The sequence below is a fragment of the Micromesistius poutassou genome (assembly GCF_964030765.1).
Source record: "Micromesistius poutassou genome assembly, chromosome: 22".
NCBI lineage: Eukaryota > Metazoa > Chordata > Actinopteri > Gadiformes > Gadidae > Micromesistius > Micromesistius poutassou.
In genome coordinates, this window is record NC_140292.1 from 12,254,572 (window position 1) to 12,267,071 (window position 12,500).

The 12,500-nt window shown below is 48.4% G+C and overlaps 1 protein-coding gene across 1 annotated transcript in view; it reads left to right on the forward strand.

The window, feature by feature from the left end:
* col5a1 (procollagen, type V, alpha 1) overlaps positions 1–12,500 on the forward strand; it is a 70,058-nt gene that overhangs the window by 9,729 nt on the left and 47,829 nt on the right. Inside the window, exons 2-4 of the mRNA XM_084486815.1 lie at positions 2,982–3,149; positions 9,296–9,509; positions 10,849–11,011. Of these exons, the coding sequence (XP_084342941.1) occupies positions 2,982–3,149; positions 9,296–9,509; positions 10,849–11,011 (545 nt within the window). The remainder of the gene's footprint in view (positions 1–2,981; positions 3,150–9,295; positions 9,510–10,848; positions 11,012–12,500) is intronic.

Genomic DNA, 12,500 nt, shown 5'->3' on the forward strand with positions numbered 1-12,500 from the left:
GTGTGTGTGTTTGGTTAACCTGCATCGGCGTGGCCCCACCGCGGCGGCGTGGTGCTGACCGTGTGTAAGTACACCCTTGGCCTGGGGTCTGCGGGCGCTGTACCGGCCTCAGGGCGGAGGATGTTGGCACATTAGAGAAATGTAATTTAGTGGTGCGAGCGGGCTGATGTGGCTTCTACAGAGAACACTGAGGCTTTGGTCACGCAGCGGAGAGGCTCGTAACGACGTCCATCACACCGTCCCCGTGTGGAAGTGGGACTCGAGTGCGGACTTGAACGGAAGAAAGGCAAAGACGCAGCGATGTCTTTGGATCGGCGCTGTTGGTTTTTTACTAAATGCTTCCCGCTTTCCCATTGTATGATTCATAGGAATTGGACAACTCCAATAGTGTATTTGGTTATGGATGGATTATCTCCCTAAAACCAACAAGAGATTGAGCAACATGGAACGAATGAAAAACTATTGGAATAGCACTTTGGCTGACATTATTACCAGCCATGAGCTGGAAGTAAGGCAGATTAAGGGATTTTGAATACTGAAACCACATACGCACACACACATGCACACAATCACTCAATCATGGCAATGTGATTAAAGTGATTATAGCACTTGGGTGATCATTGTGATTACCAGCACTCATAACATATCAAAACACATCATATCATAATATCAGCAATTCAATTTTTGCTAGTTTTAGCAAAGAGCAAACCATTTTGATTGGCGGTTGATCAATGACACAGTTAGGCCTGCCCCTGCCACAATTAGGCCTGCCCTGCCCCTGCATTACATTAACAGCTCCCTCGGGGCTACATTAAGTGTGCTTAGTCACCACGGTGACTAAATCGTTCTCTCATCGCCGGTGTCTGCAGAGCTCAGCTGTGTCTCTGTTCATTGTGGTCCGATGACAGAAGCAGGCTTAGTTTACTGGTCACCCTTCTCTTTACCTTCTCCTAAAAAGGTCCTCTCGTTCTGCCGTCTGCCCCTCCACCGGCGCTCTTACGCACGGGCCGACTTGTCTGCTCGTCGTACTGGGCCGTGTAAAAATGAGGCGTGGAATGTCAATCTCAACTCTCAAATCTCCATTTTTTTTCCTCCTGAGATATTCATGTGCAGAATTATATCTGTCACCGCTTCAGATATTCACAGTTGAGATGCTCCCCCTAACGAGATTTAATACGGTGCGCATGGTTCCTCCACTGCCTGCCTGCGGCGGTTAGAAACACACAACCGAGAAGCCTGTTTAAGGACTTGAGCGGCTATGGTGTGGCCCCACCGAGGCTTTTCACCCTCGATTCACTTCAACCGTGACACGATGAACTGTATAGTGTCACTGAGCGCTTTAGGGTCCCAGCGCTTGTCATTATTTTGTGATGCGGACAACAAACTAGGTTTCTTCAGCGTGTTCTTTCTTAAAGATAACTCTGTGGATGTGAAGCGAGTTGGGGGGGGGGGGGGGGGGGGTGGGGGGGGGGGGATGGTTCAAAATGGCGGAGGCTGTGCAACAATTTCCAAGCATTTTCGGGGTTGATCTCCGTAGCGCGTGAGTGTAGGCCTACATGTAATGGGATCCAGCTGGAGGTTGCGGCAGGGCAGCGGACAAAGTGAAAACAATCCTCTGCTCTGCACCCCCCACCCCCACACCGCCCCCCCCCCTTTCTTCCCTGGGTTAAAGCGGATCTTTACTGTCCGATGGCCGCTGAGAGCGCTTGTGAACGACGCCATTAAGTGTGTGTGGTCCTGCCGTCCGCACAAAGGCCTGCCTTACCTCCGTGTGTGTATGTGGTCCTCGTGTGTGTCAGAATGTCGGCATAGGATGGATGTGTGCGGGTCTTTTGTGTGTGTGTGTGTTTCCAATGTTTAAGTATTCATGTCGCCTGAAACGGTGCAATCTAAGATGGCGTGTCACGTTGTGTCGCGGGTTGTTCCAGAGGTCCGTGTTCAGTAAATGTCGTAAAAGCTTTTGTCGTTTTGGTGTAGTCCTAGTTTGCTGTTAAGTGCTCTTAAGTAACTGCCACCCGCTAAGACAATTTATCTTTTCGGGCATGAATGTGTGTGTGTGTGTGTGTGTGTGTGTGTGTGTGTGTGTGTGTGTGTGTGTGTGTGGTTGACAGCTTAAGAATTTGACAGGGAAGATTGTCACAGTATGTGTGTGTGTGTGTGTGTGTGTGTGTGTGTGCATGTCAGGATCTGTATGTTAGTGTGTGTGCGTGTGTGTTTGTGTGCGTGTGTGTCCGTGTGTTTGTGTGTGCGAGGATGTCTGCAGAAGAGTGTGTGTGTGTGTGTTGTCTTAAACCTAACCTCTAGCCTGTGTCAAGGCCGATCAACCCTAAGTATGTGAGTGAATGTGTGTGTGTGTGTGTGTGCGCGTGCATGCATGCACACACGTGCGTGTGTATGCATGCATGTGTTTACTGTATGCACGGGGGCCCCTGGCTGCCGGAACAGCTGTGTGCTCTTGGTGGTTTCAGCGTGGCGGCGGTGTGGTCGCGGAGGTCAGACCCGGGTGTCACTCGGTCCTGACCCAGGGTGCTGCAACGATGGCCGGGTAGCAGGCAGCCGGGGGCCCGGGGCCTGAGGGCGTGTTGATGACAGGGCTGTGGCCGCTGGGAGGCCGTGGCTCATGGGGAAGGCTCTCTGAGTGGATGGATTCTGGGTGAAGCGTGTGATTATGGGCCGTCTATAAACGGCTTCTCTGTGTCTCATCATACGGACGCCGAGATAGAAAACAAACCTGTCCTCGTCGGTGACCGAGGCTGTAATGAGACGTCCCCACAAAATTCCCACAACGTTAGAAAAGGAGAAAGAAAAAAAACACACCCAACAATGGTTTAAGGATAAATATTGAGTTTCAGGGTTTGAGGGTCAGAACGACAATGTCCGGCGTTCTTAAAAGGCAGACTTACTGGTCTGCTCTGAAAGAAGTGTTTTGTAAAAGTCTTAACATGTGTTTCTTTGTTTGTTTTTGTGTCTTCTCCTCGTAGCTGATCCAGCGGACCTTTTGAAGATTTTAGATTTTCACAGTTTACCCGAGGGAGTGTCGAAAACAACAGGCTTCTGCTCACATCGGAGGTCAACGAACGGACCGGACGTGGCCTACAAGGTATCCAGAGAGGCCCAGCTCAGCGCGCCCACCAAACAACTGTATCCAGGTGAGCCTTCGCCCAGTCCACACAAGCAGAGCTCCGGCAGAAACCTCCAGCCAAAACCATACCAGACAGAAATCTGCATTACGATCTGTGTCAGTCATCAAACGCATTCCACATGAACATTTTACATGCAGACACAGAGACACAAAGAGGATGTGGGAGATGGGAAAGTCTACGAGGAGACAGAAAAATGAAAAGAAAAACATTGACTAATCAGAAAGACTTGCAGGGCTTGCCAGAGCGAATGAGAGGAGAAGAGCCAAATAAAGGAAGGAAGAAAGAAAGACAAAACTGAAAGACATAGTCACTGAAATAAGGAAAGAATGAAAGAAAGACAAAACAGAAAGACATAGCGACTGAAAGAAATAATGATAGAAAGACAAAACAGAAAGACATAGCGACTGAAAGAAAGAAAGACGCAAAGAAAGAAAGAAAGAAAGAATGAAAGAGCAGGACACATGACGGGGACTGAGCCGTCTGTTCCCTGTGTGGAACCCCTAAGGGCCGGGACAGCAGTGCTAACTTATACACTGCAGTGCTCGACAGATATGCAACAAGAAGTGAACTGTACTGCAGAGGTCTTCCATGATGATCCAATAACAGGAGGAGGAGCCCGGGGATGGAAAAGGCAGGGAGAGGGGGAATGAGAGAGAGGGAGGTGGGGGTTCCACTTTTCCTCTATTGTGCTGACGTGGCACTGGGAAACCGTTCTGTGGTGCAGAGCTTGCACTGTTTTCTCTCTCCTCCTACTTTTCCAACTCTTCTTTTTTCCTTCTTTGTTTTTTTTCCCAGCGACTTGACAATTGGACCTTTTATACTTTCTGGGCCGTAGTATGTGTTGACCTATATCGCTCTCCGCTCTAATGCTTGAGAATGTTCTTAGAACAAATATACTCCCATAAAAAATGATATACTTCTGATTCAATTTCTGTGTCAGGATATAATTTGGGACTGGATGTCCATGTTTTGTAAGTTGAGGAGATGATAGGAAAAAGTTAAAGCTCAGAAATAGAACAGAAGAATACTCCCCTTTGTGAAAACTGTACACCCTCTAGTTGGTTAGTAAGCTTCAAAATAAAACAAATCATCTCAACAGAAGCTTCTCATAAAATGGTTGCCCTTTGGTGATCTTTGCTTTCCAAGCTTGTCATGTGAGCTCTATCTTAAAGCTCTTCATGCAAACTCTTTCTAAAAGCTTACTGTACAAACTCAATCTTAAAGATTTTATTGTTCTGTCTAAAATCTCTTCATATCAGCCTTTCTAAAAACACTTCATGCAAGCTCTGTCGAAAATATCTTCATGCAAGGTCTTTCTAAAAGCTTATCATGCAAACTCAATCTAAATGCTCTTTATTCAAGCTCTATCTAAAAGCTTGTCATAAAAGCTCTATCTAAAAAATCTTAATGCTGGCTCTTTCTAAAAATACTTCATGGCTGCTCTATCTAAAAGCTTGTCATGCAAGCTCTATCCAGAAGCCCAGAGAGCTCCCGTAGAGGTTGCATGCATCCCAGACTCAACTGTAATCGTTGCGAAAAGAGTGCTGCACGTGAGTCTCTTTAGATACACAGTGCTGTAATTACACATGTACCCGTCTAGATTTCGCAAAATAATAGTTTTGCAAAATACAAGGCAACTGGGGCCACTTGAGGGACTTCAAAAAGGCACCACATGGTCTGAAGATACAAACAGAAGAACTATCTGTTTGAGACTTTAGGGAACTGTAATAGACGATATTACAGTCTGTGATGTAGTGCTCTCTTTGGCTCTATTCTCTTGGCATTCAAAGTGTACGATGCTAACTGATACCAGAAGCCTGCCAAACGTGTGAGATCATTTTTTTTCCATTCTATGTATTTCCCCCCCCCCCCCCCCTCCCCAAAAAAAATCAACTTTACTTTGGTACTCCTTATACTTTGAACCAAAATCTCTCTCTATTGTTGAGAGTATATTCCTCATTGTTATCATCTAAACACCCCCGATACATCTCCCTGATACGTCTTAAAACAAGCAAACAGAACAAGTCAGAAGCTCTGGCGACTCATACTAATGTAACCACAAACTAGCCGTGGTTTTGGTGGTTCTGGTTATGATATTGAAAATGAAGAACACGGTTTCCTCTGATTGGGAACATGTTGTCCCGGGACCCCAGAACCACAGTCTGCTATGACGCCGATGATGTGCTGGAAAGAACAAGTGCAGACATGCGATCATTAAGAAAACACATGGAGGGGATGATTCACCCTGAAACGCTGGCGTCGTATTGGAAAAACTCAGGGGGGTTGCTTACGGTCGTTTCCTCCTTCACCTCGACCTCACGTGGGAATCTGGTACTCCAGCGCTCTCCTGATCCTTCTGAAGGGGTTTAACATCTGAAACATTATCCTAAACCCTAGACCTAAAGCCTAGTCCTTGCACTAGCACTGGCACTGGACGTAGCCATAGCCCTAGCACTAACCCTAGCCCTAAAGCCTAGCCCTAAAGCCTAGCCCTATCCCTAGCATCTGCCTTAGCCCCGGTACTAAATCGACTAAATCTATCTATAAACCTAAACCACAGCCCTAAAGCCTAGCCCTAACCCTAGCACTAGGACTAGCTTCATGCCTAGCATTAGCCCCAGCACTGTCCCAAACCCCAGCCCTCAATCTAACCCTGAACCCTAGCCTTAACACTAGCACTAGCCTTACACTAGCCTTAGCCTTATCCATAACCCTAGCCTTAACACTAGCACTAGCCTTAGATTAGCCTTAGCCTTATCCATAACCCTAGCCTTAACACTAGCACTAGCCTTACATTAGCCTTAGCCTTATCCATAACCCTAGCCTTAACACTAGCACTAGTAGCCTTACACTAGCCTTAGCCTTATCCATAACCCTAGCCTTAACACTAGCACTAGTAGCCTTACACTAGCCTTAGCCTTATCCATAACCCTAGCCTTAACACTAGCACTAGCCTTACACTAGCCTTAGCCTTATCCATAACCCTAGCCTTAACACTAGCACTAGCCTTAGCCTTATCCATAACCCAGGCCCTAGAACTAGCACTGGCCCTAGCCCTGATGATGCATAAGGATGGCGCATTTATTTGCATTTCATTACTAATATAAGGCTTTATTTTAACTGATCTACCTGCCTTACGTAATGGGTGTTACCTACTACAAAATACAGTCTCAAAGTGCCTATTTGGCGCCGTCTTTATTTCTTCTCTCTTACTTCTCACTCAAAAGGACTCCAAGAGTTAATGGTCCTCTACGGTCCGCCGATTTGAGGAAAATACCTCAAATTCTGAGGAGGAGAGTTGGCCCCGGCGTTGACTGAATACCCTATTAAATTGCAGAATCATTTATTTTCCTCCAGTCTCCTGTGTTCACGTCGTCAACAGATGGCCGAGCAGAGCCGTCCGCGGCTAGCATCCCCACCGCTGGGCTCTGATTCCTCCGCTGATTGTCAAAGATCTTCAGAGCATCTTAGGTTCCCTTAGGTTCCCTGGAACTAAAGGAGAAAAGAGACGCGAGGGTGAGAGTTAGCACATGGCAGGAGATAGAGGAGGGATTATGCCAGCACAGCGAAAGGAGATACCAGGGGCAGAAAAACCACCAGCTCCCCTCTCCCCTCTAAAAACCTGAGGCCAGAACTCTGGGCTATTAACTGTAATAGTTCTCCCAGAGATGGATCCAAGGAAAAGAAGAGACCTCTGCTTGAAGAACTTTTTTTTTTTTTTTTTTTTAACGTGCCTTTTTTTTTTCAAACTGTTGGTCCGAGGTTTCTTATTTTTTCTAACTACTTCCATATGCTAACTGCTCCCACATGCTAACTGATTTATGTTTACGACGACTAACCCAAAAGGCGCTAACTTTAACCCCCACTTAAAGAAAAGGCATGGATTCAGCTAACCCTGGCTTACCATATCCTAACCCGAAACCCTTAACTACAACCCTAACCCTAATCACAGCTTCAACCCAGAACACTAAAGCTGAACACGGGGTTGGTTTAATCTTGTTTATAACCGGCCCCTGCACTTTATCATTGTTACTGGATCAGAAGGACTTCCTGTGTTGAGCACTGTGATTCTAGCTCAGATGACGTCCTCATTGCAGGCTATGTTTCTTTATGTATCTGTACAGCATATTATCCACTGGCACGCAAAAGGTACATACAAGTAGAAATTAAAAAGTGGAAGGGTAATTGTTGTAAATCATCGAGATTCGCAAGTGTGTCATTTTCATCTCCTAACATTGTTAAACCCACACCTACACCTACACTGTATAATTAAGTCCTCAATGAGGTTATATAAGGTCTCTTTCTCTCGCTCTCTCTCTTTCTCTGGGCCTCTCTCTCTCTCCCTGTGCCTTACACAGAAAGGCATCTTCCACTCAGCATGCCAAGCTGAATTCCTCAGAAATGCTCGCTGCCAGGGCCTGTACTCTGAGCATAGGGCACAAATGATTTAATCAAGCTAACCTACGATCTGACCCAAATACAGTCGAGAGCGAGGAGAGAGGAGAGGCAGGAATTAGTCCTAGCACCTCACGACACTCAGAGGCAGACGCGCCGAAAACCCGGGAGTGAAGGAATGGAAATAAAAATATAGAATGTCTGCTAACGACAAAACCAGACTTTTCCATCGGAGACCTGAACTCCAGAGCTCCACAGCCCGCCTCCTCCTCCTCCTCCTCCTGCTCCCCTCAATACATATTCTCCTTCTCTCGCCCCTTCCTGCGTCTGTCTTTTCCCCACCCCCATGCCCCCCCCCCCCCCCCCCCCTCCCCCTCCGGTCCAGAGCCCCTCATTGGTCGGCCGTCTGCATCGACACCTTTCCTCACCGTTAACCTGGACGGGAGCTCGGGTTTCCAGCCGTCTTGTTTTTCCATCAGGGCTCCGGGGGGGCCGGTGGGGGGATGACTTACAGTTACAGAGGAGGGGGTTCTCTACAAAAGCACCGCAGACCGCCCCGGCCCCCGTGTGTCTCTGTTCCTGTCTGCTGGAAACCCCTCGCTCTCCCCGCATACCAGACGGTTCAGCGCTACGGCCGGAGTCTGACCGGTGGCTCTGCCGCCTCGTCTTCCTCTCTTTGATCCACTCATCAGAACTGAGATATAGACGGGGTTCTGGGATTATTATTATGAACTGTGCTTTTATTGGTTTAAACTCTGAACCCGCGAGCGTTTTAACATCGGTTGTGTGACGTCGTATTTCGCGGGGGCCCCTTCCCCCTCTCCGCCTCACGTGGAGGAGAGGGCCCTCGTAATGGGGCCCTGCAGAATGTCCTGTGAGGGTTCAGGCATCTGTCTGGCAGATGTGGCCGTCTCCGACAAAATGGAGGAGAGCGATTAAGGCTCCGCAGTAGAACCATTAAACACTATAGGCTAGACCTTTCCTTAAGCTCTTCTGCCGTATTAACCACTGTGGCTGGAATATTTACTTTCTATAACTGTATTTATTATCTGTTTAAGTTTGGCTTTTCCTTCTTTCTAACACCCTTTTTTCAGCCCCTGAATTTCTTCTCATTCTTCTGTTTATTTGTCTTGGGGGTTTGTCTTGCTCGTTACTATAACAGCAGTAGCTGGCATGGAGGTACCTTGACAGAAAGGGATTCTGGGTAATCTTTTAATGAAGTCTGTGTGTGAAATGAGCTCATTTGTAATGTTATCAGTTCCCAGCTCCTCTTGCGTGTGTTTAGTCTTGCTCCGACAGGCTTGTGTCTGGGTTATTCCATTAGTCTTCGTCCATAAACAAATATGCTAGCAGGGGATGCTCTGTAAGGGCAAGTTGCTTGAATCTCTCTGATCTGTCTCTCTCTCTCTCTGATCTCTCTCTCTCTGATCTCTCTCTCTGATCTCTCTCTCTCTCTCTCCCTCGTCCACATACGCCACCTCTCTTAACATCCATGCACCTACTGTATACATAGGTATGACTTATCTTTCAGCTTTAGTCCACTTAATCCTACTCTTTGATCCCACAGTCCCGCTCACAGTGGCGTGACGACGTTCATTTGTTCAGAGACGCGTCACAGAAGAGCAGGTGGGGGAGGGGGGGGGGGGGGGGGGGGGCATCGAACCTGGAACCTCTGGGCCGCGGAGTCAAACCCTCCTGAACCCAATGACCTCTGATCCCCGTCCAGAGCGTTGACGGTGTTGATGTGTCTCCCCCAGGTGATGTGTTCCCTGAGGACTTCTCCATCCTGGCCACCGTGCGGCCCAAGAAGGGCAGCCAGTCCTTCCTCATGTCGGTGTACAACGAGCAGGGCATCCAGCAGCTGGGCCTGGAGGTGGGCCGCTCGCCCGTCTTCCTGTACGAGGACCACACGGGGAAGCCCGGCCCGGAGGACTACCCCCTCTTCAGAGGGGTCAACCTGGCCGACGGGAAGTACGTTCACCGCCAGGAATATTATTAAAGTGTTCATTGTCGAAACTGTGAATGTCTTGAGTATTAGCGTGTGAGTGAGTCGTTCTGCGCCGGCTGCGTCACAATCCCCTTTGGTTGATTCTCAGGTGGTCTCACTATACAGGCTTTAGATGAATCTAAGGTGATACGTTTAAATCTGGGTGACTGGGGCGTTTCCCTTTCTTTCTCTTCATCTTTGTTCCAACCAATCAGGTTGCTGGAGGAGGGATCTGTAAGCGCGTAATTGGCTCTTAACAGAAACTGAAAAAAAAGTGTCTGTAAAGATTTCAAATCAACACCGTGTCCACTGGCCCCCTTAGAAATACACTTCAATCGTCAACCAGTTTTTCTGAAGAATATCTTATCGAATTGAAACAGGAAACAAGGCGTAACTCCGCCCCTTTCAGCTTTTGGCTTCCTGCCCAGGCTCTGTGCCGCCTGCCCCCAGAAGTCCTGCTTTAACATAGTACAACTTCTGGATATTTACATGTCAAGTACTCTCAGATATATGTAATTAAGGAGTAGGTAGCGAAGGGTCGTCTTGTCAAAGGGTGCCTGGACTCATAAGTCATGGGCAATCGAACCCGGAACCCTCGGGCTGGGAGTAAAAACTCCCTAGCAACCGTCCTTTTCTGGCAACAATATTTATTTAACCGTCTGGGCTGGTAGTCTAGTCTATCATCCACATCCACACAGCGCCAATTAAACTCACTCACGGCCCCGTTGTATCAGACAACCGCAAATTCAGAGCACACCCCGTATCAGACGGGGGTTTGTTGACGCTGGCGGCGGCTCTCTGTCATCACAGAGCAGGTGGCTGCGCGCGCGGGTCCTTTGATCATGTGATCGGCGGCGCGTCGTGCAGCCGCTCCCGCAGCACCTGAACCAGGTGTGCCTTTGGGGAGGCTGCTGCGTCCATCAGAGGCTGCTGCCTCTCTGCTGCGTCGCCACGGGTTACCGTGGCGACGCAGCAGACAGGAAGCGGTGTCCGGGGGGGGGGTGCGTTTCATTTGTATGTGTGCGTCACGTTTTCTACGAACGATGAATTAACGAGCGGCATTTAGAAGTTCGCGGCACTCAAAGAAACGCATCAAAGAAAACCCACACGCCTTCAGGGGATGCTTACGACGCCGCCCATGTGTTTAGAAAACGATCCAGTTATTTCCAAGGTAATCCTGAATGAAATGACGCGTGTGCCACGTGTCATTTCATTCAGGATTATCTCAGAAACAACCGAATTTGGATGGCACCGCGTTGTCCGTCCGTGCCAACGTGTCTCCTGACTCTCGCGCGCCGTGTCTCTGCGTCTCCTCCCTCCCAGGTGGCACCGCGTGGCCATCAGCGTGCACAAGCAGACCATCACGCTCATCCTGGACTGTAAGAAGAAGACCACCCAGAGGCTGCAGCGCAGCGCCCATCCCATCGTGGACACCAAGGGAATCGTAGTCTTTGGGACCAGAATACTTGATGAAGAAGTCTTTGAGGTAGATACTGTCTGCAACGCTTTGAAAAAAAGATGCATCGGGATTAGAAACCGTCTAAAAATTCCCTTTGGTAAAACGCTGTGATGCACAGGGTTACATTTCTGTTTGCACGTTTGGTCGTCACTGCGGCGGTCTTTGGTCAGCAGCATCCAGCCTAGTGCATGAGCACAAAGGACCTTTGGTTGTAGAGGGGTTCCCCAAAGTATCGACGCGGTCCTGTGTCTGCTCCCCTGTTTAGCAGTACCCCCTCTGAGAGAGGTATTGTTGTTACAAGTTGAACACACGCACACACCCACACACACACACACACACACACACACACACACGCACCTGCACTAGTGCACGTGCGGCCATACATTGCAGGGGGGGAAAGGGGAGCATAAGGCTGTCTTTGTCCTGTCATGACCGTGGTGGTTGTGTAAGAGGGGATTAGCGGGCGCAAGGCCTCAGGCTCCTGGGTAATAATTAATACCAGAGGTGGACTGATGTGACTGATGCACAGCCACGTTCAGTCTGACATCTCTGGTGCACCCCGGGAGCCCAAGAATGGGGGAGAAACATGACATCACTTCCTGTGGGATTCCCATGGTGCTGCAGCCAGAGCGCAGGGTGGAAGGTGAATGTGTAGAAAAGCTTAGAAGTTGAGCTCATTGAAACACTGGTGGTGATGGATAGTAGCAATCACATCTTTACATTTACTCCAACGACACACTTCATCTGGTTTCCATCCTGGGTTTTTTCGTCAGTGGGTGATGTTGGGTAATAAATTATTTTTATTTTTTAATCTTTTATCTGCACACATGTACTTTAACTGTTGTTTTGCATCTATGATTTTCTTTTACAATAGTTTGAGAGATAAAAGAGGGTATAGGACACATTAATCAGTGTGTGAATACGTGTGTGTGTGTGTGTGTGTGTGTGTGTGTTAGCGAGTGTGTGTGTGTGTGTGTGGTTATGCTTTGTATCTGTGTATGTGGCTTGCCTTCTTTTTTTTGTTGTCCGTCCAGCTGACTATTGCAAAAGCTCTCGGCCCGAGCCAGAATGTTGTAAATATCCCAAGATCCATTGTAAACTTCAACTCAAAGTCCTCCACCGAATGATCAATACTCTGACGTGACGCAGGAAGCATCTTCCCCCCAAATCCAGCTTTCTCCTGCCCGGCTCTCCCCACGCGTTTCCGTGGGAACAGACGGGCCGTGTTACAGTGACAGAGCTGTGCAGATCCCTCCCGCTGTGTGTGTGTCTGCCAATGGGAAGACAGGATGGGCTTCGGCACTCCAAATAAATGGAAAATATGCCACATAGTTTCCAAATGATGTTCCCGGCGCACCGGCCCGCGCTCTCCGCGCTCTTGTCTCCCTGCTTTTGTTTTCCTCCCACTCCTCCTGAACTTTGCCCAACAGATAGAGATTAGCGAGCATAAACACACCGGGCTGCTTTTGTTTCTAAAGGCAGCGCGGTGTTATGGACATAAATGAACATAAATGAA